This window comes from Narcine bancroftii, chromosome 5 (genome assembly GCF_036971445.1).
Source record: "Narcine bancroftii isolate sNarBan1 chromosome 5, sNarBan1.hap1, whole genome shotgun sequence".
In the NCBI taxonomy this organism is placed as follows: domain Eukaryota; kingdom Metazoa; phylum Chordata; class Chondrichthyes; order Torpediniformes; family Narcinidae; genus Narcine; species Narcine bancroftii.
In genome coordinates, this window is record NC_091473.1 from 121,138,591 (window position 1) to 121,163,238 (window position 24,648).

At 38.1% G+C, this 24,648-nt stretch overlaps 1 protein-coding gene across 2 annotated transcripts in view; it reads right to left on the minus strand.

The window, feature by feature from the left end:
• Positions 1-24,648, minus strand: part of LOC138763931 (diencephalon/mesencephalon homeobox protein 1-like) — a 61,263-nt gene that overhangs the window by 17,386 nt on the left and 19,229 nt on the right. For both annotated transcript variants that reach the window (XM_069938939.1, XM_069938938.1), the window contains exon 3: positions 555-718. In XM_069938939.1, the coding sequence (XP_069795040.1) occupies positions 555-708 (154 nt within the window). In that variant the 5' untranslated portion in view covers positions 709-718. The remainder of the gene's footprint in view (positions 1-554; positions 719-24,648) is intronic.

The following is a 24,648-nucleotide window of genomic DNA, read 5'->3' on the forward strand; positions in this document are numbered from 1 at the left end:
CTTCCTATAATGTGGTGACCAGAACTATACATGGTACTCAGCTGTGGCTTAACCAACATTTAATAAAGTACCATCTTGGCTGCTCTTCTGGAAGACATTTCCATGCGAGCAATTCAGCTTCTGCTACTGTTGGCAAGCAAGTTGAATCATTGAGAGATACAGCACAGATTTGTGTTCCCATTTACATTACGCCTGCTCTGATTCCATTTCATTCTCCCCACATTCCCATCAACTTTTCCACAGTTTTACCACTTACCTCCATACTAATTGCAATCTGCACTGGCAAAGTAACCAACAATCGACATGTCTTTGGGATACAGGAGGAAACCCATGCAGCCACAGGAAGAACATGAAAACTACAGATAGACAACTCTGGAGATCAGAATTGACACAAGTCATTGGAGTTTGACTCGCTACATCCTTCTATGCTGCTGTCTTTGACCCTGTTGCCAGCACTAATCATTTTCAAACAAAGCCATTTTTGCAGCATTTCTGAATATTTGGAAGTGTTAAGAGAAATTTTGAATTCAAAGGAACTGACATAAGTATCTTACCAGCCAGCCTCTCTGCCAGAGTCAGTGCATGGACAGACGGTCTATAGTCAGGAGCATGCTGAGCTTGTTGTGCTGCCTGCTGGTGGAGATTGTACATTGCGCTCAGAGAGTTCATGGCGTGAAGGGAATAACCATTGACGCCATAGTGCTGCATGGCTGCCAATCTTTGGGAGAAACAGCAAACAAACAAATATGTTAGTGAATGGTTTGAGTTATAAATTGTATTTAGTGTTCTGATGTCATCATTTATTTACCACAGGATCCTGCACACAAACCTATCATGTAGCAGGATCTGATGCTCCAGATAGATTTGCTTTCATTATGGCATTGTCCAACACTGCCAACAAATAGAGGCTAAGGGAGGGAAATTCACACAAATGAAAGCAGTTACAAATCCACAACATGGGGACAAAAAAAAAGTGCTGCAGATGCTGGAATCCGGAGCAGGAAAATAAACTGCAAGAAAAACTCAGCAGATCAAAGCAGCCTCTAGGGAGGCAAAAAGATTGTTGTTGTTTTGGGTCGGAACCCTGCCATATCTTTTAATGTGATGCCAATTCACATGACACTTGAAATCTTTTTGAGAAGATATTTTATGGTTTACAGTGTAAAATTGAAGAATTTAAGTGCAGTATTTGGTAATAAGCAATGAATTCTAGTCAAAATATCCCAAGCCAACATTAATATGTTTCACATGGCACAAGCTGAGTCCCCATCCTTGGAGAGTAACTAAAACAATGGACTGAAATATTTTACTGCTCTTTGATCAATTTTATGGTGACACTCTTAAGAACTGATTTTTTTAGTGTTATCTCATGATCCCTTCATGATAACAAAAAATGCTTGTTATTTGGTCTTAGTAGAGATCGAGCAACATCTGAAGTGGAAATAAAATCAGTCCCCTCCTCCTCTAATATCTTGTGAACAAATAAGTTTCCAACAAAATGACAAATTCAATGAAGCGGTTGCACTCTATGTGAAAACAAAACATGCAACATGGTTTTATGAAGAGGTGACCAAGATGAACGACAAGGGCAGGATGGTAGGCATTATACACATGGAATTTAGCAAAGCCTTTGACAAAGCTGATCTGAAAAGTTAGGACACGTGGGATCTAGTTTGAGCTAACCAATTGGATTGAGAATTGGTTTGATGGTAGGAAGCAGAGGGTGTTAATGGACAGTTAATTTTCAGAATGGAGACCAGAAGCCAGTGGTTTGCTGCAGGGATCAGCAATGGATCTCCTGTTGTTTGCCATATATATGAATGATATGGATATGAATGTCATGGCATGATTAATAACTAAATTGATAGTCTAGTGGACAGTGAAAAGGTTCTTTAAGATTATGACAGGATATAGATTTGTTGAGAAGGAGGCAAAGAAATGCCAGGTGAAAACTTAAAGATAGAGGGAAGAGAATTAAAGAGAATCAGAAAGGTAAGTTTGTTATAGAGAATAGTTGATATCTGAAATGAGTTGCTAGAAGAGGTGATGGAAGCAGGAACAGTTACAAGGTACCTGAACAGGTACTTGCGTGAGGAAATATAGAGTGATATGGAATATCATTCGGGCTTAGGATTGATCAATGGTTTTCAAACTGCCTCCCTAAACTCACATTCTACCTTAAGCAATCCATATGCCATGAGTGCTCTGTGATTGGTAAGGGATTGCCTAAGCTGGTATGTGAGTGGGAAGGGAAGGTTGATTACCACTGCTCTAGACCCAATTGTTACTGAAATATTTTGCCTGAGAAAAATTGTCATTGGCCCATTTCCTTTGGAGCTATGAAACGGTGCACATAACGAGTCATTTAGGTATGATTAAAACAGTGGTTTTTAAACCTTTTTCTTTCCACTCACATACCACCTTAAGCAATCCCTTACTAATAGAGCACTTATGGCATAGGGATTGCTTAAGGTGGAATGTGAGTTTTGGGAGGCAGTTTGAAAACCACTCGTACTGATAGACATGATAGTTGGTATGGACATGCTGGGGCTATTCAGCCTGATGACTATATTTAAAAAAAAAGGTATGGAGGAATAGAAAAATTTGTGAGTGCTTAATCCTTAAATATTTAAAATGATAAATTGACTCTTCAGTTAAAAATTCTACCAGATCCTCAGCTTTACAATTTGCAGCACTGAACCCAAAATCAAGCAAGCTATGTATAACATTAGTTCAACATTGGAATTTAGAGCTTGAGAAGAAAGCATGGACAAAATGATGGAGAAGATTATTTGGAATCTTTTGGTGCCGTATAACTACGTTTATGGTAGAGAAATTGGAAAAGATTTTATACTGTTTAAATCAGTAAACTTAAAGGAGAAATTTCAGAGGTATTCAGAGTTATGGATTATAATAGTTTCTCCTTATTTACTCTCTTTCCTATGACAGAAAAGTCAGTGAGCAGAGGACAAAAAAATGTAGATAAAAGACAGCAGAATTGGAGGCAAGATGAAGAAAACTGTAACACATCAAGTTCAGATGACCTGTAATGTACCAACTAAAAGTGTGATGGAAACCAATTTCATGGTATCTTTCAAAAGGGAATTGGATAAAGGCATGAATGAATGGAAGTGTTTGTAGATCTGTAGAGGCAGAGATGGAATGGAGGAAATGGATGGGTTAATAAGTGGTTAGTAACCTTCAAACTACAGAAGAGTCAGGCAATGACCATTTCCAACAAGAGAGTGTTTAACCAGATACTTTTGACATTCAGTTTCATTATTTGGTCAAATTCACCATGATCAGCATACTGTATGTCACTCATTGACCAGCAACTTATTTGGATCAGCCATATAAATACAAGTCAGAGATTGGCTATCCTGCAGCATGTGACTAGCCTCCTGACATTCCAAACCCTTTTGACCATTTACATTACACAATTTAGGAGTGCAATGGAATAGTCTCCACTTTCCTAGATAAATACCACACCAGCAACACTTATGCAAACCTCTCTTCTGTATATTGTCCAAACAATATAACAGAGCTTCCCAAATGTGCTATGTCTAAGTCCAAAAAGGACAAAGATTGATGTATATGGGATCCCATCACTGTGTGATTACACCTTCCTGATTTGGAATTATATCACTATTCCTTCAAGGTGGCAATTTCTAAATAGGGGAACACCTGCATTTTTGGAACATCTTCACTGGAAGGATTGCAGCAGTTAAAAAAATTGGGTCATCAATTCACTTTCTCCAAGGTGAAGGATGGGCAACAAATGTTGGGCATGCAATGAAGGGCTGATCCTTCAAAGTGAATAAATAGGTCTCTTTATGTGCTGTATCATTCTCCGATTCACTGATTGGATAATGTTTCTGATATAATCCTCCCATGTAAATAAAAATAATGTAAAAATAGTATTGGAAGCCATGACACTTGGAATGTAACTGGTTTTAATGTAGCAATAATCCTTGTTTAAAATTCTATGGATGTGGATTGCATTAACTATTCTCTTTCCCTTTGGCTTGGCTTTGCGGACGAAGATTTATGGAGGGGGTAAAATGTCCACGTCAGCTGCAGGCTCGTTTGTGGCGTGAGATTGAAACAGGATGTCTGAGCAACAGAGTGCCACAATGCCAGCCTTGGGTAAAATGATGCTTCTGTTGACTTTGGTGGTGGGTTAAAGCCCAATTCAAGATGAGAACCGAAGTCCAGGCTGACTCACTTATGTGTACCAGGGGACTCTGCATTCTTAAATGTGCTGCACTTTCGATGAGATGGTAAATTTAGAAGCTGTCATTTCTGAGCTGGCTATTTTGAACAAGAACAAGGAAATTATCGCCAGTCATGTAACTGTCATTTAACTTAAAAAAAAATCAATAAACAATATGTGGTCACTGTCACATTGCTGTTGGTAGGATGTTGTTACGCATAAAATGGCTATCAAAATTTCTCATAACAGTGCACGGCTGGGTAAACAGCTACAAATGAAGATACCGAAGGTTGTATCTTTGGCCATCGGAGAAGTGAAGGCACCCACTGGTGACCTTAAAGATAGTTTCCCACCAAGATCTGATGATCATTGTGGTTTGACCTTCCTTTTTCCCATTATTATTTGCTGACAGGCAGCATCTCAAGCAGAACACTGATCCTTAGTATCAATAATGTCTTCAAGCTGAACAGTCAATGTACCAGGAAATAAAAGCTTCATTTTCTACATAGTGCAATATTGAAAAAACACACATGAAATTAAAATAGAAATGGTCATATGTTAAATCTTTAAAATTCAAAAAGTATTTTTATTATTTTAAAGATTCCCTATTCGAGAAAAATCAGTACATGTGGAATTACATTTATATTTCACAAACACTTAGTACAGTGAGAATGGTTTCTTCTGCAGATAGACCAACACATTATCTCTATCATTACCTACAACCATGCATAGGACACAATTTACAGAGTATAGGATTACACTGAGAAGGAGAATCAATTAGCAACATTGAGCAAAGGCAGTGTGAGGGTACTGTTGTGTGGTTCATACAGGAGCTTGATGGCAGCAGGCAATAAACTATTTTTAAGCCTGTTGGCGCATGCTTTCATGCTTTTGAGCCTTTCCCATGTTTGGAGAAAAGAATAGAGAGTGTGTCCAGGGTGTGATGGGTCTTTTGGTATGCTGGCTACCCTTCCTAGGTCATAGGAGATGTAGGTGGAGTTCATGGTGGGAAGGGAGCTTTTTGTCACATTCTGAGCTGCATTCATTATCATCTGTAGCTTCCAATCTTGAGCAGAGCGGCTCCTATACACACTGTGATGCATCTAGTAAGTGCTTTCGATGGTGCGCCTGTAGAAGTTGTTGAGGAATGGAAGGGGGTGGGAAACATGCAAAACTTCTATGAAAGCAGAGGCATTGTGCACTTTCTTGATCATCATGCCAATGTGTCTGTCCCATGTTAGGTCATTAGGAATATTTATTCCAAAGAATCTGAAGCTACTTTCAACTTCAAGCCATTAATCTTGAATTAGTCTATTTTTGTTAAATAGTACTGCTGGTATGTGATGTTAATAGGGCAGCATGGGTGGCACAGTTAGCTCTACACTATTACAGCGCCAGCGACCCGGGTTTGAATTCGGCGCTCTCTGTATGTTCTCCCTGTGTCTGCGTGGATTTCTTCTGGGTGCTCTGGTTTCCTCCCACCCTTCAAACAATACCGATGTTGTAGGTTCATTGGGGCATTTAGGTGTTAAGGGCTTGTGGTCTAAAAAAAGTTAATTTACACATGAAGTATCATGTAACACTTTCAGAACATTTTGGAATGGGAATAGTTTGGAAATACTTAACAGTGTACAAATTTTTGTAGCTTTTTGGGAAGATTGTAAAACAACACCCTCTAAGGAAGAGCATTAAATTATTGACATGAAAATCTGAATTACATGTTTGAAAATTATTCTGGAATGTAGACGTGACAGTCAGGTTTCTATTTAATCAAATAGGCACATGTGTACAGACTAAAATCTGGCCAATATAGAGTTATGATGTTGTGGAGCTCGTCGAAAGAATCAAAGACTTGTTGATCCAAACCAAGGCTTTTATTAGCAAAAGACAGAAGCTCTTCACAGGTGGCCGACCAATCTGGAATGATCCGACCTGGCTAGGCCCAGACAGTAGGCGTGGCTAAGCTCTCAACCAATCGCTGTAAGCACAGTCTAGATACTGTAACTATATACACTATATACATTGGTGATAGATCTGTACTATCACAGATGTGAAAACTGTTAAGCAGCCATGAGATAGAAATTATGGAGAAATTATACCAGTATGATTTTATGGTAAGTGTCATATTACACAAAAGTCCTGTGGGAAATTTGGATTTTGTCTGAACATTAGTGAATGAGGTAAAGTCCTCTTCTCCACCACAGAGCAATATAATTTTTCAATAAGTATTTGATTCTATCAGCTAATGCCAACCCTCCTGTACAATTATTTGATTGAGTTAGCATTCATTGCTTTGGCAGTTGATAATCTGGAGTAGCATTGTTCTGGGATTTATCCTGCAAACATTTGGACCTCTGAGTTTCAAATGTGCTTATTGGGCAATGCCAAGTTCAATAATTTCTGCTTCAAGATAAAATGCTAAATATTGCTTGTGGTTCGTTCAGATATATCTGTAACAATTTATATAAGATTTCATAAACTAATTCAGCTCGTAAGCAATGTCTCCAAAGCCAGAAGTTTGAAAAATATTGGAGATCTTCCTGAGAACATCTTATATGTTCATTGAGAGATTGTGTCAAACTTCATTTATAAAAATTATGATGTGATAGTTTTGTATTTTTTTTGTGCTCCAGTGTTTCTGTGCATTAGGTTGGTGGGTTTCAGTTTTAATAATACTCTTCGTGTGAGATTCACTGTGAGGTTAGAGCAGTTGCAAGTGATGCCTCCTGTACCCGTTCAAGGCCACTAACAAAACAATGGAGGAGCAGTGTCTGAACTAGTAGGCTAGATTTTCCATTCAAAGAAATATTTGTTACCCCAAAAAAGAACTTAACAAGAAGAAGGAATTCTTTTAAGCAAAAGTGCAAACCATCTAGATCTCTAAAACAATAATGAGAAAAGGCCACATGATGATTTGGTTTATCCCACTATCATGCACTGGAATGCACAATATACAAATGAGGCATGAACAACTTTAATGGAAAATAGAAATATGTTTGTTGAACAAATTGCTAAATGCATTGCTGATTCAAACCAGTGCTCCATCTTAGCTTGGAGTCCAGCACTTTCATTGCTAAAGCTGGGGGCTGTCACTAATTTACAATAAATCAGCTAATGTGGTGGGAAATAAATCTCCTTGAAAAGAGTGGCAGTGTTGGACATCAGAAAGCTTTGCTGCGACTGTAGCTTCAGGGTTTAGTAGTATTTGTTACAATGTTCACTGATACAAAGCAGTTCTTGCTCATGTTTAAGATCCTTTTAAAGAAAAACATAAATCAATGATAGAAAAGAACATATACAGCATTTTTTAAAATTACAAATGCATTTGTCAAGCGGAGGCTCTGTTTTTCAGGCTGTCGAATTCTGCTTACAATGCAGAAAATAATCTTTATATTTCATTAAGCAGCCAAATACGTTGCACTCGCCCAGTGGCAGTATTGATGGGTTTCAGTTGAAGCCAGCAGGAAACATGACTCTCCTGTTGTTGTTCAGTTGCCATAGCATAATATCCAGTAGCACTCCATGAGCAAGGAGATCAGAGAGGATATTATTGGCTCAACTAAATGCAGTGTGGCATTGATCCTGTTTGCAAAAAGTTCCCTGGAAGACTTTCTGCTTTGTATTAAATTATTCTTGCCTTAGCTTGACCTTTTAAATCTGGTGCTGCTCTAAATTTCACTAATATTTTTATTTCTGGACAAAAAAAAGATGTTGTTAATCCTTTGTGGACAATCCATCCTTACTGAACTGTTACATAATAGGAACATCCTGATTTTTTGATGGATTTAGTGCCAAAGGTTTCTAACCATCTTCGGCCACAAGTGCCAAGTGGATGATCAATCTTGGCTTCCCAGCCTCACCAGTCATTAGTTGATTTAATTTCACACAATATCAGGAAGCAACTGGGAGAGCCAGAAGATTTGGGTGGGTGGGGGAAGATCCCAATGGCTTCAGTGAAGATTTGTCCTCCAGAACTTGTGCCAAGTTGTTCCTGTGTGGTTACAAAACAAGCATCCACTCACTTAGGTGAAAATTCCACATACAAGTCCTAGCGATAAAAAGCAATATAAATCCAGTTCACCAGTAACTTCTGTATTTGTCTTCTCATTTTCACTATAATATGTGACAATAAACAATTCAATTTATCAGTTTTCTCAGCTCAAAAGTATTGTCAAAATGCCTAATAGGTAACATCGCTAAAGTCCTGTTAGTGTCATGTTGTTGCATATTTCAGATTTATTGTCTGAGCACATACATGACATCACATAGAACCCTGAGGTTCTTTTCCCTGTGGGTGAAGCAGATTCAGCACTTATTGGTAGTGCAAAAAAAAACTGTACACAATGTACACATATAAAGAAATGTAAACAAACTGTGCAATACAGAGAGAAAATAAAATCAATAAAGTGCAAAGGTAATGAGTTTTAATCATTTTAAATTAGTTCCTGATTGGGTTTATTACTGAGGAGTCTAATGATGGAGGGGTAGCAGCTGTTCCTGAACCTGTTGATGTGAGTCATGTGGAACCTCTACCTCTTTCCTTATGGTGGCAGTGAGAACAGTGCATGTGCTGGGCGGTGTGCTCTCTGACGGCAGGATTCCCTGCAGATGCTCTCGATGATGGGGTGGGTTTGCCTGTGATGTCCACGGCGGTGTCCACTACCTTTTACAGAGCTTTACCAGAATGTGATGCAGCTGGTCAGACACTTCCCACTACACATCTGTAGAAATTTGCAGGGTTTTGGATGTCATACCCAACCTCTGAAAACTCCCGAGAAAGAAGAGGCACTGACGAGCTTTCTTCATGATGTCATTAGTAGCAGCGCCAAGGATCACCTCCGGTGCTGTCTGTAAGGAGTTTGTGCATTCTCCCTGTGTCTGCGTTTCCTCCAGATGCTTTGTTTTCCTTGCACTGTTCAGAACCTACCGGGAGTAAAGGTCAATTGGGTGTAATTGGACGGCACAGGCTCATGGACCGAAAGAGCCTGTAAATCTAAATTAAAATACCTCAGATGAGTCTACAAGGGTGACTGAGTTTCCAGTTGCTTCTCACTTTAATTCTGCATCCCTCTCTAACTTTTCTATCTTTAGCTTCTTTTGTTGTTGCCATGAAGTATGAAGTAACCTCAATAATGAGCACTATATTTTCCATTTCAGCACGAGACATTCCTCGAGATCAACAGCAAGCTCAACAATTTCAGAAAACCAGCCTTTTCTGATTGGGCCAGAACTGACAGATTCTGGTACAAGACACCAGAATGCAAGCAATGGCTGATGGATCATCTGTGGGGAGAGGACATTTCAGGGCAATGATTTTTCATGATAGTGGCATGTGAGTGGGGGGTGGGGGGGGGGGGATGGTGGTATGGGATTGTTGAATTGTCACCCTGGATATCACTAACTCTGCTTCACTCTCTGTGGATCCTGCCTGGCCTGCTAAGCTGTTTCCAGCATTATCTAGTTCCATTTCAAGTTGCTGGCATCTTTATAATCCCTGGCCAATTCTGAGGTAATACAATCTTTCCCTCTCCCTGGATACTCTTTGACCTGCTAGGCTTCCCCAGCATTAGTTCAGATTTACAGCAAAGCAGAAGAGGAAACAGGTAAAATCTGGGAAAATGGAATTTGTGTAGATGGGCAAAAAGGTTGGTGTAAAAGGTTTTGTTTCTGCCTTGTACAGCTCTATGACTAACTGAAACAGAAAGTGCTGGAAACACTCAACATGTAATTCTTTTGCACATCCACAAATACTTCATCCACTTGCCCTTCCCAAGATGAGATCAAGCATTGCCCTCTCCCATGTGGGAATCTCTACATATTGCCAGAGGAAACTTTCCTGAACATGTTTAACAAATTCCACCCCCTCTCAACCTTTTGCATTATGACTTTCCCAGTCAATGTTTGTAAAGTTAAAATCCTCTATGACAACCTTATTTGATCTACAGCTGACATTCTGGAAACTTTGTTATTTGTAATGTGTATTATTGACTTGGTTATGAATGGACGAAGTATGATCTGTATGACTGCAGATGTTGGGTGTTGTGGATATTGACTTGGTTATGAATGGAAGAAGTATGATCTGTATGACTGCAGATGTTGGGTGTTGTGGATAGTGAGTATTTAAGGTTACAGCTGTATATCATTTGGAAAATTGGGCGATGTGTTGGGAAGTGTAACTTCATTCTGAAAAGGGTAAGGTAATGCTTTTTGGGAAGTCTAATATGGGAGTTCACCAAGAAATTTTGATAAACACTGGGGCATTATGGTTCAAACCATGGCTCCCTGAAGATGGCCATATAGGTGGCAAAGATGGCTGATGACATCCTTGCTTTCATAGGTAATGGCACAGAATATGAAAGTTATGTTGCAACTTTACAAAATATTGGTTAGATTGCTGTGTTGGAGTATTATATGCAGTTCTTATAAGCCTTTGTGGACCAATGACCATTGTTCTATTAGATTTTAGTTATGTAGAGACATGAGTTAAACTTCAAAATTAATGCTGGGCCAGCTTTAAAGGTATAAGACAAGAACTAGCTCAATTGGCACAGGTTGTTTGTAGGAAATGGAACATTAGGAAAATGGAATGTATTTAAAGGTGTGTTAATGCGAGTCCAGGACGTGCACATTCCTGTTAGAATGAAAGGTCAGATATTTATGTGTTGGGAAGCTTGATGGATGAGGGAAATTCAGTCAAGAGTAAGAAGGAAAGATAATAGATTTGATTTAAAAAATGGCTTCATGGAAGAAAGTTGAAGGTGATGATGGAAGGTTGATTTTTGGACTGGAGGCCTGTGACCAGTGGTTTGCCAGAGAGTTGGGTGCTTGGCCTATTGTTGTTTGTCATCTATATCATTGATTTAGATGAAAACTTATATGACATGATCAGCAAGTTTGCAGATGAGATTAAAATGTCTGGTATTGTAGATAGTGAAGACAGTTGCCGAAGATTGCAGCAACATCTTGATCAGTTGGGCAGGTGGGCAGAGGAATAGTTGATAGAATTTAGTTTGGACAAAGTGGTATACTGAATCTTGGGAAGTCTAACATGGGTAGGACCTGCATAGTGAATGGTAGGGATCTGGGGAGTTGTAGAGCAGAGTGATTGATGAGTATAGACAATTGGTGCCTTGAACATAGAGTCACATGTTCAAAAAGGCATTTGGCATATTGGCCTTCATCAGTCAGAGTATTGAGTATAGAAGTTGGGATATCATGTTGCAGTGCATAAGATGTTGGTGAGGCCCCATTTGGAGTATGGTGTTCAGGTTTGTCACTGTGGTTCAGAAAAGATGTCAAGGTGGAGAGTACAGAGAAGATTTACTCGGATGTTGCCAGGAATCGGGGGCCTGAGCTATAGGGAGAAGTTTAGTAGGCTTGCACTTTATTCCTTGGAGCACAGGAGGATGAGGGAGTGATCTCATAGAGATAATGAGAGGAATAGAACGGGTGAAAACAGAGAGTCTTTTGCACAGAGTAGGGATAATCTGTAACCAGAGGACACAGGAGTTAAGGTGAGGGGAGAGAAATTTAACAGAAAACAGTGGGGTAACTTCTTTTACACAGCGGATCATTAGTATATGAAATAGGCTGCTGAAGGAGGTGATTGAGGCAGGTACTATTGCAATATTGAAGAAAATGTTGGACGGATACATGGATAGGATAGGTTTAGAGGGAGATGGCCCAAATGCAGGCAGATAGGACTAGAGTGGATGGGACATTTTGGTTGGCATGGGCATGTTGGGCTGAAGGACCTGTGTCCATGATGTATGACTCTATATGGCCCAGGCCATGTTCAGCCACAAGCTGATAAATGATAAGTTCACATTACTCCAGTACCATCAATTTCATAGATTTTCAGCAATAAGAAGTCAAGGTCTATCAACACTACTATGTGCTGCTCTGTTTTCTTTTGATACATTGGAGACAATGACGATCTTGAACAAATGAGAGTCCTACCATTTCTCCATAATATTACAGTCTACCTGACCTTCAACATGCTTGGTGTAATGATTGACCATCTACTGAAGTAAACCCCCAGTCAGTGAAATATTGTTGCCTTCAGAGAAGTTCTGAGTCTGGATATTCTGCAGTAAAAAGATCAGCTCCTCCTTTCCACACCACCTCGGAAGGTACAAATCAGGTAGCTGATAGAATACTCTTCACCTGCTTGGAAAACAGCAACTTCAAAAGCTCTTGGAGCTCAACACCATCCAGGATATAACAGCCCACATCTGATCAATGCAACATTTCACCAAGGCTCTTGAATAGCACTTCCCAAATTTACATGCTCTATCACCTGGGAAGATCAGTTTAGTAGGAGCTTTGCCACACCATATCCTGCAAATTCTCCAACAAGTGACATGTGATCCTTAGCTGGGAACCTATTACCTCTTTGTTCATCACTGGATCTAAATATTGGCAACTTGCCACCCAAGGATCAAAGAGCTGAATGCAAATGAGATGAGAAAGACAAAAAGATAACATTTAACTGAGGGTGGCATCAAGACCAACCTGGTTAAAATAGAAATTAAAGGGCATGAAAGGAAAGCACTCCAGGAGTTGGAGTCCTACTTTGCACATAGGATCATGGGTATGGTTATCATTGGTCATTCCCCTCAGTCCCAGGACATCACTATAGTCTGAGGCAGCTTCAGGCATGGGCTAAAAAGTGGAAAGTAATATTTTTATAGCTCAAAAGTGCCAGAAATGACCATTTCCAGTGAGATTGGACACCTACCCTTGGTATTCAAAGGCTATGCAGTTGTTGTGTTCACCCATTAACAATATCTTTGAAGTCATCAATAACACTGGACAATGGACATATTACTTCCTGAAAATTTTTTTGGTGTATTTTATGGATCATCATAAAATGTTCCTATCGTGAATATGACCTATTTTTGTGATTTCCTGTCATATTTTCAACAAGCACAAAGTGCAACATTTCATTGAAAATTGATTGAAGTCTGAATAGAGGGATGCGTATCATGTGCAAGCAGTAGAAATTTAATTTGGCATTATGTTTAGCACAGAGATCATGGGTGGGATGGCCTGCTCTTGAACTGTTTTGTCTAATGTTCTAATCACCATGTAGCTCAATTAAGATGAAGCCCTTTTATCATACTGTTACAGGGTATATTATATATTATTTTATATATATTAATGTCTTTAAAAGAGATAGATTGTGGGGGGTGGGGTTTTAGTGTAGGTCACTTCACAAACAGACATTAACATTTCTCATATGAAATGCAAGAGCTATGCATAAGAAGAGACTTCATGACGACAGTGAGTTTACAGATACTTTGAAGAATGCCTATGGCGGCTTCACAAGTAGGTGTTAATCGGACTGATGTTGGGGAATAAATGGACTATTGTCTTTAAAGCAACAGATGGCCAGGGTCAGGAACTCATTCCGGTGCCAGCAATCGGTCATGTGGTTTTGCAAAGAAAGAGAGAGAAAAGACCAAACAAGCTTTTTCTTTTAGAGAAAGAGAACTGAGTTCTGCAGAAGCTTTTTTTGTGGAGGCTGCATCGTGGCAAGCTGGCAGGGTTGTTGAAAACCCCATTTTGAAGATGGGTTGTAAGTTCTGAGTTCAGCCTGTTGTAAACCCTTGTAGTCCTTACAAGAGGAAATGGCTGGATAGAGTATTTCTCCTGAAATAAGAGAAACAAGAGGAACTCTGTGGTGACCTGGAAGATGAGGTTATCATTTGGAAAACCCATGATGGGGAAAGTTTCTTTGGCATCACACTGAAGTGGCTGATCAGAGGAAATCAGTGTGTGTGTGTGTGTGTGTGTGTGTGTGTGTGTGTGTGTGTGTGTGTGTGTGTGTGTGTGTGTGTGTGTGTGTGTGTGTGTGTGTGTGTGTGTGTGTGTGTGTGTGTGTGTGTGTGTGTGTGTGTGTGTGTGTGTGGACGAGCAACAAATCTCTCTCTGAACCCAATGAGAACCTTGCTGAGTCGTAACCATTTACCGCCTGGTGAAAATTCATCCATGTTAAATTCTGTGCACAGTATAAGAATTGCCTGATACCAGTGAACTTGGAAGAGTGAGAGGTGAGATTGGACTGTGAATGAAAGAACTTTCTTGAACATATACACATTACATACACGTGCACTTAGAATTAGAAGGGGGTTAAGTTAGATTATGTTGTTAATAGTATTAAGTTAAAGTTCGATCCTGTTTTTTATGTTTAAAGAAAATTAAAATAAACTTTTGTTTAAGTAACCATTTGTCTTGGTGAATTTCTATTGCTGCTGAGTTTTGGGGTCCTCTGGACTCGTAACAATACCTTTTCAGGTCAGGATTACATTCTTAGTGCACCTAAAAATGAGTTTAGTAGATAAATTTAAGTCTTTAACAATGTCATTCTTGTAAGCTATAAAAATAAAACCAGTTTCAGGAATCCCTGATTAATAAACTTCAAAAATAGTACAGTAAAACCCCCAGTATCTAGCACCCATGGGGATTGGTAGTTGTCAGATAAGTGAATTTTCTGGTTGCTTCAGATTGTGTGTTGTGAGATCAGCAAACTAATGGCAAGGTGTGCCAATTTAAAACTTACATAATTTTTACCTACTTATTTTCTTTGATTTATTTTCCTATGGTTGCTTGAATTCTGGATAACAGGTGTTTTACTGTATATAATCATTTAGGTTGGTAAGAGAAATTGCATAATTTTCTAATAGATTAGACTGAACTATGAAGATTTTGCTTCCTGACCACTTTTTGGGGTATTTTATGGAGTTTTGGCTGTTGAACATGAAAATCACCTTAAAAATCTTCATATCACATACTTTGTTTTACTGATATAACTTATTTTTTGGGATTTTCTGTCATATTTTAAGTCTACTAGTATATTTCCCACAAAGCAAGCTGTTTTGGTCTGTTGAAGCATGATTGGGCATGCACTTAGTGCAGTCACTATGTAAATGTGGTCTTAGGCCTGGGCATGCTTAGTCAGGATAGATGCAGACAGGTTATAAAAGCAGCTCACATTTACAGATGCTGTGATTTACATTGATATGGATTGAACGCATGGTGATGCACATGTTCTTCAGGCAATAGCATAGTGCATGTACTGAACAATAATATTTATTGTCTTCAGGAAGATTCAATACAGTAGAAATGTCTGTTCAATGGTGCAACAGCTACAATACATACTGTAACATTTGTGGTGAGTATAAGTTTAAGGCTCCTTGACCCAGCATGACCTCACTTATTAAGAAAGCCTATGGGCTCTACTTCAGTTGTAAAATTGGTGACCAAGACAAATCCTGGCTCCTCACATTTATTGTGCAACATGTGCTGTCAACCTGAGAGCTTGGCTCAAAGGTACATTATACGATTAAACATGCTAAATTCAATAAAAATTAATTTAATGTTTCTACAACTTCCTACGTAACACAGCAAATCTGAAATTATATTTGTGTTCAGATTGAAGTTGTCCTTCATAATCCTCAATTTTCATTTAGGAAGCAAACCCTTTGAAAACTAATTTTGTTCAGTGACACAGTACATAACTGCTCTGGCTGTGAAAACAGGTTGGAGGCTGAGTATCATGCAATGGGCATTTTCACCACCTAGAAGGCACACATCAGAAATCTGCAGCATTCCATCTGCCTGGATGAGAGCAGTGCCAGCAACTCTCTTGGGAATTGTTATCCCTCAAATTTAATTGAAGTTTATTTGGTTCAGTACAAAAATAATAAATTAACTGCATTAAGTACAAGACTGTAAGCATTATGAGTTTGGGAGGTGTACATAAAGAACAATGTATTACTGCAGTTGATCACAAGATAATCACCTTTTCGGAGTAATCTAATAGCATGCCCAGCTTGAGTGATTGAAAACTGTCTGATATATCTAGAGCTGTTATAATTCACACTGCTATGTATTTGAACGGATTCTTTTTTTGAGTCATATTTTGCAGGGAAGTGTTTAGATTAAATTCAACTTTATTGTCATGGAACCAATGAAATGCAATTAGTATCCAACCAGAATTTTAAAAATAGTGCTATATACAAATAACTACATCCAAATAAAAACCAATGCATTCAAAAAGCAAACAAATATAAAAGTACTGACAGTTCAATGTGAGTGCGGTACCACACAGCACTGTGATTTAAGGTTCAGCAGCAGGGTCACAGGCTCAGGAAAAAAGCCCTTCTTGAGCCTACTGGTTTGAGAGCGAAGGCTCCTGTAGCACCTACTGGATGGAAGGAGAGTAAAAAGTTTATAGTTGGGGTGAGATGCATCCTTGATGATGTTTTTCACCCTGCTCAGACAGGGTTTCTGATAGATGCTCTCAATGGTAGGCAATTTGATGCCAATAATACACTGGGCAGCTTTCACCATCGACTGAAATGCTTTATGGTCTGATGCCAGACAATTGCCTTACCACACTGAGATGCTGTAGGTCAGTGGGCTCTCAATAATATAGCAATAAAAATCCATTAACATCTTGGGACAGAGGTGTACTTTCTTCATGGTCCACAGAAAATAAAGGTGCTGTTGTGCCTCTTTGATCAGGATGGAGGAGTTCAGGGACCAGGTGAGAGAATCAGAAATGTGGAAACCAAGGAATTTGAAGCTTCATACATGCTTCACCACAACTCCATTGATATAAATAGGCCCATGAGTGTGGCTTCCCGCACACCTGAAGTCCACAATGATCTCCCTGGTCATCTGAATGTTAATTGCCAAGTTGTTATCAGCATATGCGGCCAGATGCAGGTCCTCATTCCTATAGGCCATCCCATCACCCCACTCCCTGATCAAGCCAACCATCATGGTGTCATCTGCGAACTTGATTATGAAATTAAACCCTGTACAGGAATGCAGTCATAGGTGAACAGGGAGAAGAGGGCTGAACACTCAGCCCTGGGGCTCAAGATGAGAATGGAAAAGACTAACTTGACAGAATGGAGTCTGTTAGTCTGAAAGTCCAAGGTCCAATTGGAGAGGGATGAGCTGATTCCATGTTGGTGAAGTTTGGTGATCACTTTGGAGGGAATCACAATATTTAATGCTAAACTAAAGTCAATGAATAGCATTTTGACATAAGACTTGGAGCTGTCTAAGTGTGACCCAGAGTGAAGTGCTGCGGAAATGGCATCCTCAGTCATCCTGTTGGTGTGGTAGGCAAATTGATGAGAGACCAGGTGATGGGCACATAGGATTTAAAATGTGATAGATCCTTCCTCTCAAAATGTTTTGCAATAATGGAAGTGTGTGCATCTGGATGGAGGTCCCTGGGCCAGGGACAGATTGAAAATGTTAGTAAACACCCTGGCCAACTGTTCAGCACAGACTCTAAGCACATGGCCAGGTATACCATCTCGGCCAGCTGCCTTCTTTATATTCACTCTACTCAGGATGGCCCAAACACTGGAGATGGAAAGTGAGAAAGGCAGTTCATCAGGTGGAAGATCACTTTGAAGGTGACCTCAATCAAAGCGAGCATAGGAATAATTGAGCTCCTCAGAGAGGGAAACACAGCTGGAAGGGGGCACAGTACTAGGTGGTTTGTAGTCTGTAATGATCTGTAGGCCATGCCACATGCATCGGAGTTGAAATGCTCCTCAATCTTTTATTTGTATGTGTGTTTAGCCCGGGAGAGTCCCCTCCTTAGGTTGGTCCTGGCTGAGCTGTAAGTCTTCCAGTTTCCAGATATGAAGGCTAAATCTCTGTCTTTGTGAAGATGAACCTCACTATTCATCCATGGTTTTTGATTAGCAAACAGTTTTATTTGTTTTTGTGAGGCCACTCCATTCAAACACTTGTTGACGTATTTGAGGACAAAGTTGGAAAATAAATATATTAATCTGAGAATCTATGATGGCATGGACAGCAAACACACTCCAATCTGTAGGGTGAAATTGTTGCTGAAGAACAAAGTCAGTATCCTCAAGCCAGAAGTCTTCATTGTGGATTTTTCACGTTTAACGGATGGTCAAGGGTTATGGAAAACTGTGATGTTACATGAGCCCAACATAAATGATTTCTGAAGGAATCCACACAGAAAAATTAGTAACTGTAATTATTGTGTTGATTGCTGAAGTTATGGCATCAATGCTTTCTTTAAGATTACATTTACAGTAGTATGAAGTTTTCTTTCAGAAAGAAACATTGTGGAATTTATATAAACGTATCAATAATTTATCACCTGATGGTCAGAAGAAGATGATTTTGATTACTGCAATTTCACTCGATACAAATCACCAATTGTCCCATTTTATTGTTTCAAGAATATCCCATTTAGTTTGGCGTCGTTAGTTATTGATAATTTTAATCTCATGAGTCTTTATTCAAATTGAATTTATATTGGCCTTACCATTACAGTGCCTACTGAAAGAATGTTCCATACCTTGATGCCCTTTAGCATTCATGCAAGAAAATTCTTCATTATAATATCATTATTGTGTATCTATCCAAAAATAATATGCTTGGTTAATGGTGAATTCAGTGTGATAAATATATTGAACATTGTTTAGCTGAAGTACTATGTATCAAAATAAACTGCTGTAGACTGTGTTTTAAGATGAGTTCATTTGTAAAAATCTCTGAACTGAAGCTTTCTGGATCGCATTTCAAGTGTTCTTGGCAACCTGACCACCCAAGGTGATCTGGCGTTCAAGTAAGATCAAGCTTCCAGGTTCCATTTATCTCATTCCTTATTGAAATTATGTTTTAATGACTAACACCAATTTGTTTTACAAACATTTTTCAGTGTTACTCAGTTAAAAATTAATCAGTAAATAGAATGCTTCAGATTCAATTTAATTTGCCTGTAGACATTTGTTGTCCTTGGCAGAAAAAAAAGATTCTGAGTAAAATGATATCTTCAATAAAATAATATAGAATCATAATTTAAGGGAGAAAATTATCAAATATTCCAATGGAATTGGCAAACTGTCTTTTTTTAAATATTTTTATTGGATTTTGCAGAAATAGTACATAAATAGAAGCCATCAATCAAATGTAATATATATTTAAAAAAGTACAGAAAAAAGTTATATGAGAAAAATAAAACTATTATATATAAACTCAATATCATAGCAATCAAACATTAAAAAAGGTAGTAAACACAAACATGAGAGGAAGCTTCTTCACTCAGAGAGTAGTGGCTGAGTGGAATGACCTTCCGGAAGAGGTGGTGCAACGGGGTCAATTTTGAAATTTAAGAGAAGGTTGGATAAGTGCATGGATGTGAGGGGATTGGAGGGTTATGGACAGGGAGCAAGTAGGTGGGATTAGAGGAGATCACTTAAATCAGTGCGGACTAGAGGGTCTGAGATGGTCTGTTTCCGTTCTGTAATTGTTATATGGTTATATGGGTAATTGAAAAAGATTTTTAAAAAGTACTGTAAATATTATACTATACAGTACTACAAATTCTACCCCTTTCTCTTCTGAAGTTATCTGGTAGGTACATATAATTTCACTACCATTAAAAGAAACCACAAACTCACAAATTAAGATCCAAGTGATCTTTAAGTTATGAAAATAATTAATAAAAGGACCCCATAAACTTAGAAAATTTAAATCTGTTACAATTCAAGAACATCTGATATTTTTCAAAAGTTAGGCATGCCATCATATCAGATAGCCATATAACCATATAACCATATACCCACTTACAGCACAGAACAGGCCAGTTCGGCCCTACTAGTCCATGCCGTAGCAAATCCCCATCCTCCTAGTCCCACTGACCAGAACCCGGTCCATACCCCTCTAGTCCCCTCCTATCCATGTAACGATCCAGTCTTTCCTTAAATGTAACCAATGAGTATAAGTAGGAATGACAGCATCTTTCCATCTCATCAATATTGAACATCTGGCATAAGGGAAGCAAATGAGACTACATGGGATTGAGACATAATTAAATTCAAATCAGTCGTCTTAGTTGATCCTAAAAGGGCAATTATCGGATTAGGTATCAGATTCACATTGAGGACTAAAGATAAAGTACAAAAAATATCTTCCCAAAAAATAGAACGAGAGGAAGAAGAGCAAAAACATTTGTAACAAAGTACCTTCTTCAGCCTTACACCTGTCACATTTCTAGGAAATGTCAGAGTAAAATTTAACGAAATGAACTGTTTCTAGGATGATGATTTTGCTTTTTAGTTTTTCTTTTGCTGACAAAAAAAATTGATTTTAATTTAATTTATAAATTTAGACATATAGCACAGTAACATGCCACTTCGGCCCATGAACCGGTGCCACCCCATTTACACTCAATTAACCAACACCTCATTAACCTATACCCCCAATGCATACTTCAAATGATATCCTTCCTTTCAGGAACCACTTCAACTTCTGTGAAAATCATATTTTTGGTGTAATAGTTAAGCTGAAAATATATTAAAATAAAAAATACTGGGATCAGCCATTTGGGCTGAATAATCTGTTTAGATCCTGTACATTCTATATGTGAACATGCAAATAAATATTATAATAGTTAAGGGACTCTTTGTTCATGTTTCAACTCTGATCTAGATTGACTTTAATTTTGCATTACATTTTCACTAAATATGCATCATACAATCACAGCCAACTAAACTATGATCAAATCAATGCAAGTGAAGCATTGTATTAACTTAGCCCACGTACAAATTCAAACATAAGGCTTAAGATATGCTAATAAGCCCTATTACAAGTGCAACCTTTTTAAATGTGTAATGACGGTATACCTCATTGTATAGAGGTACAATCCCCACACAGTTCAACACAAAACTCAATGTAAACACTTGCATTAAAAAAGTAAATCTGTAGTACAATGCCCAGAATACAGTTCAAATATGTAATAATGTATTCCAACAAAGAATCCACCCACAGTTCACTAACTAACCAAAATATATCCTTTCACAAGGTAAGTTCTGAAGTTATTGTTGAGCAACACTTGTAAATAAAGTCACAAAGCAATGTCCTGACATTTGCAATCTACTCCAATACAACATAGCCCCTATGATAATGTAACAGAAGCATAAAAGGCTGGAAATACTCATTGCAAGATTCAGAATTATTGGAGAAAGAAACTGAGTTAGCACTTCATGTCTTAGCCTTCACCAGAACTAGGCACTTCACAAAGTGTCATCTGTCTTTATTGTTTTCTGTTTAAAATCCATATTTCCAGGGATTTCAACATTTTACATGTTATGACACAATATCCAATTTTTCAATAAAATTCTTTAATCGCTCATGCCAGTGTTCCTTTGATCTGTTTCATACTTCCTGTTCTATTCTTCCTAGATCTTTGCTGATTTGAAAATCAGACTCATGACAAAATCTTTCCATTTAATTTCTTGTTCTAGTTCATTCTAGGACGAAAAAAAAAAACCCAGAAATAACGGAATTCTTATTTCCAAATGGCATGAAATTTATCTTCAACTTTTTAAATTTTGGAATGCATCTGTTAAACCTTGGTTTTCAAAGTGACATGATGGGTGAGGACTAGCATAGTTAGAAAGGAGCTGCAATTAGAAAATAATAGTTGCAGTTCAATATTTATTAATGGTGTGGATGAGGGGGGGGGGGAATATCTCTCTTTAATGAATTGATGCAAACGAGGTTTTGGAGAACTTTTTCTTCATCACATCATGGAGTCTCAGAATTGAACTTCTGAAGTTGAATCAATAAAGCTGTTCCTATACCTGTTTCCATTTTACAACAATCCCATTGTGCAGTTACGTTAATTCCTTTATAGATATTCACTTCAGTTGAAGATGTAAATCCTTCAAAGATCTTTTTTTTATTAAGAATGGAAAGACTTTTACAATCTGCTATGAACCATTTCAGAATGTGTATGTTAACATGGGACAGTAGTAAAGCAAACATACAGATTTTTACATTTGGGGTCAAGTAAAATCTAGCAATGGATTGTTTATATTTTACTCAGGTATTCAGAATTGTTTTATCATGGGACTGGAAATTAGTGTTTAACTGGTAAGTTCTAAAACTAGAATCTGTATCAGGATAAATGATATGATGGTTCCGTTAAATCAAATGGTTTGATACCCTGGAATCTTGACAAGGGAGTGATAAGGCGGTGAGGACATTCACCTCAGGCACCTGTATTTAAATCCTTCTTAGATTGAGGCTGGATATTTCCAACTTTGCTCTTGTTCTAAAAAGCTACATAGAAAATTGCTCAAATTGCTCAATCTGACAAAATGCCAGGTAGAATGATCGGTCTGCTAAATTCAAAATGGTACATTGGGGAGTGATCTTTCAAGTTGAGGTAAATTGTTAGAGTAGATCTATCTTTTTTCATCCATCAGTGTTGCATCTGACCTTGGTGTACTTGATAATTACACAAGGTGGTGTTTGAAAATTGAATTGTTTCATTTCCCAACACTAATATCCCTCCTTCACCATGAGCAAAAGAGGAAAGTCAGGAAGTCACACCTGAATCAGTTGAGTATTTATTGGGAATTATACGTACTGTACAGAGAGGCAATTGTCTTCATGCAGAATTTGGCCTAATTCTTGAATAGGTTTTGGGAAATTGGTGGTATACTGTACTAATGACTACAGAATTTCCACTTAATTACTATATAGAGCAAAATTAGGATAATGCACTCATTGAGAACTTGAAAACTTCACAGATGAGGACAGAGGTTCATTTTCTTTTACATGGATTTAAATGGAACTAATCAAGTGCTGGTTATTTCATAATGCAGGACATTGTGAGAATGATGCAATGGATGAATACTGAAACATAAAGCATTGAAATAAAATACTTTATTGGAAGTTATTTTTGTACTTACAATATCTAGATCATCTATGCTTTCCATTTTAAAGACCATTTGTGCTATGGATTTAGCATCTATGCAATAGAATTTTATTTTTCCATCAATATAAATCTTAAATCTGGATTGAGGATCTGACCTTCTTGTGAAAATCACCAGAGGGGCCAACTCATAACTTATGATTTGATACATTGTGGAGTATAAGTCTACCGCAGTGTCAAAACTGGTTTACAATGTGCACAGTGGGTCTCCTAGCCAAACACTTTCCTTTAAATCTTTAGAAGTCTGGCATCCAACTTCCCAAGATTGAAACATTGACCACTTTAGAGACTGCTCTGGTGTGGCTGTATTTAGGAAAATAGTTAAGTACCAGCTAGGCTAAAACTGTGCAGTGCAAACTGAATTCTGCCTGCATTCAGCACTGGAACTACTTGTCAGAAACCTGTCTACCTGTCAGTAATGGTATTTATTGAGGTGGAGAGGAGGTAGTTGGGTGAGGGGTGTAGTTGGCGAGAAAGAAAGAGAGAGAGAGAGAGAGAGAATGATGAACTGTGGGTTCATTATTTTTTTCTTATTTTTGCTTTTTTAAAGATTACACTTTATTTTCCTTGTAATAGTTTGTTAATTGATAGCAGACAAGTGAATTGCAGAAGGGACATAAAAATATTGCAAGGAAACATTTGGGAATTTGGGTGGCTGTGAAAAGTAAAGATTGGCCTTTGACAAGGTGCCGCACATAAGGCTACTTACAACTTTTGTAGAAGTTATAGCGGACATCCACAGAACTGTACATATTTATTGACAATAACATAATCCACAATTGCTGATAAACAGTAAGATTAATTCAAGTCAGGATGTGTCCAAAGAACATCTTCTAGTTAAATTAAATAATCATCTTTGTTCAATTTGACTGGTGTAGGAAATTGAAAGGTTTGACTAGAAGCAGAAACATGGCATGTTCTTCTGAAATCTGTGTTCGTCTGAATTCTGGATGTGATATATGCCATTGAGCTTGAAGTTTATGTGCACAGAACCAAGATGAACATGATTTGTTACACGTCTGGGATACCCTAAAATTGGAAAGTTTGCCAAAGGAGATGCCAAAGGAACAAATGATCACCTGGCAAAATACATAATAAATTTAAAAAAATCAAAATATTATATTGTTTTGCAGCACCTCAAAATGACATAAGAACACGAAATGATAAGAGCGGGAGTAGACCATTTGCTCACTCAAGCATGCTCTGTCATTCAATATGATCATGGTTGATTAATGCAGCGTGCTTCTATACTGAGTCGGTTTGCTTCGCATTGATGTGAACACTGCAGTCTAATGAAAATAATTAAATGATATTCTGGAAACCTGAGCAAAGTCACTTTGTGGAGCTAATCCCCATCATTTTTATTATGAGCTAATAGTTTTTTGACCTTCACTTTAAAACCATTCAAAGGAGTTTACTATTACTTTTGACATTAAAACTTGAATTATTGTTCCTTTGTTATAGGACACAGCTCTACACATAATCCTGTTTCCCCTGCAGCAGAATAGTACAGAGGCAGAATAACTCAATGTGGAGCTGTACTGTAACAGAGCCATTACCAAGCACAGCATTTCTCTGTCATTCAAGAGTTATACACATGATGGATCTATTTACACTGCTCCACTGTCCCCTGATCTTT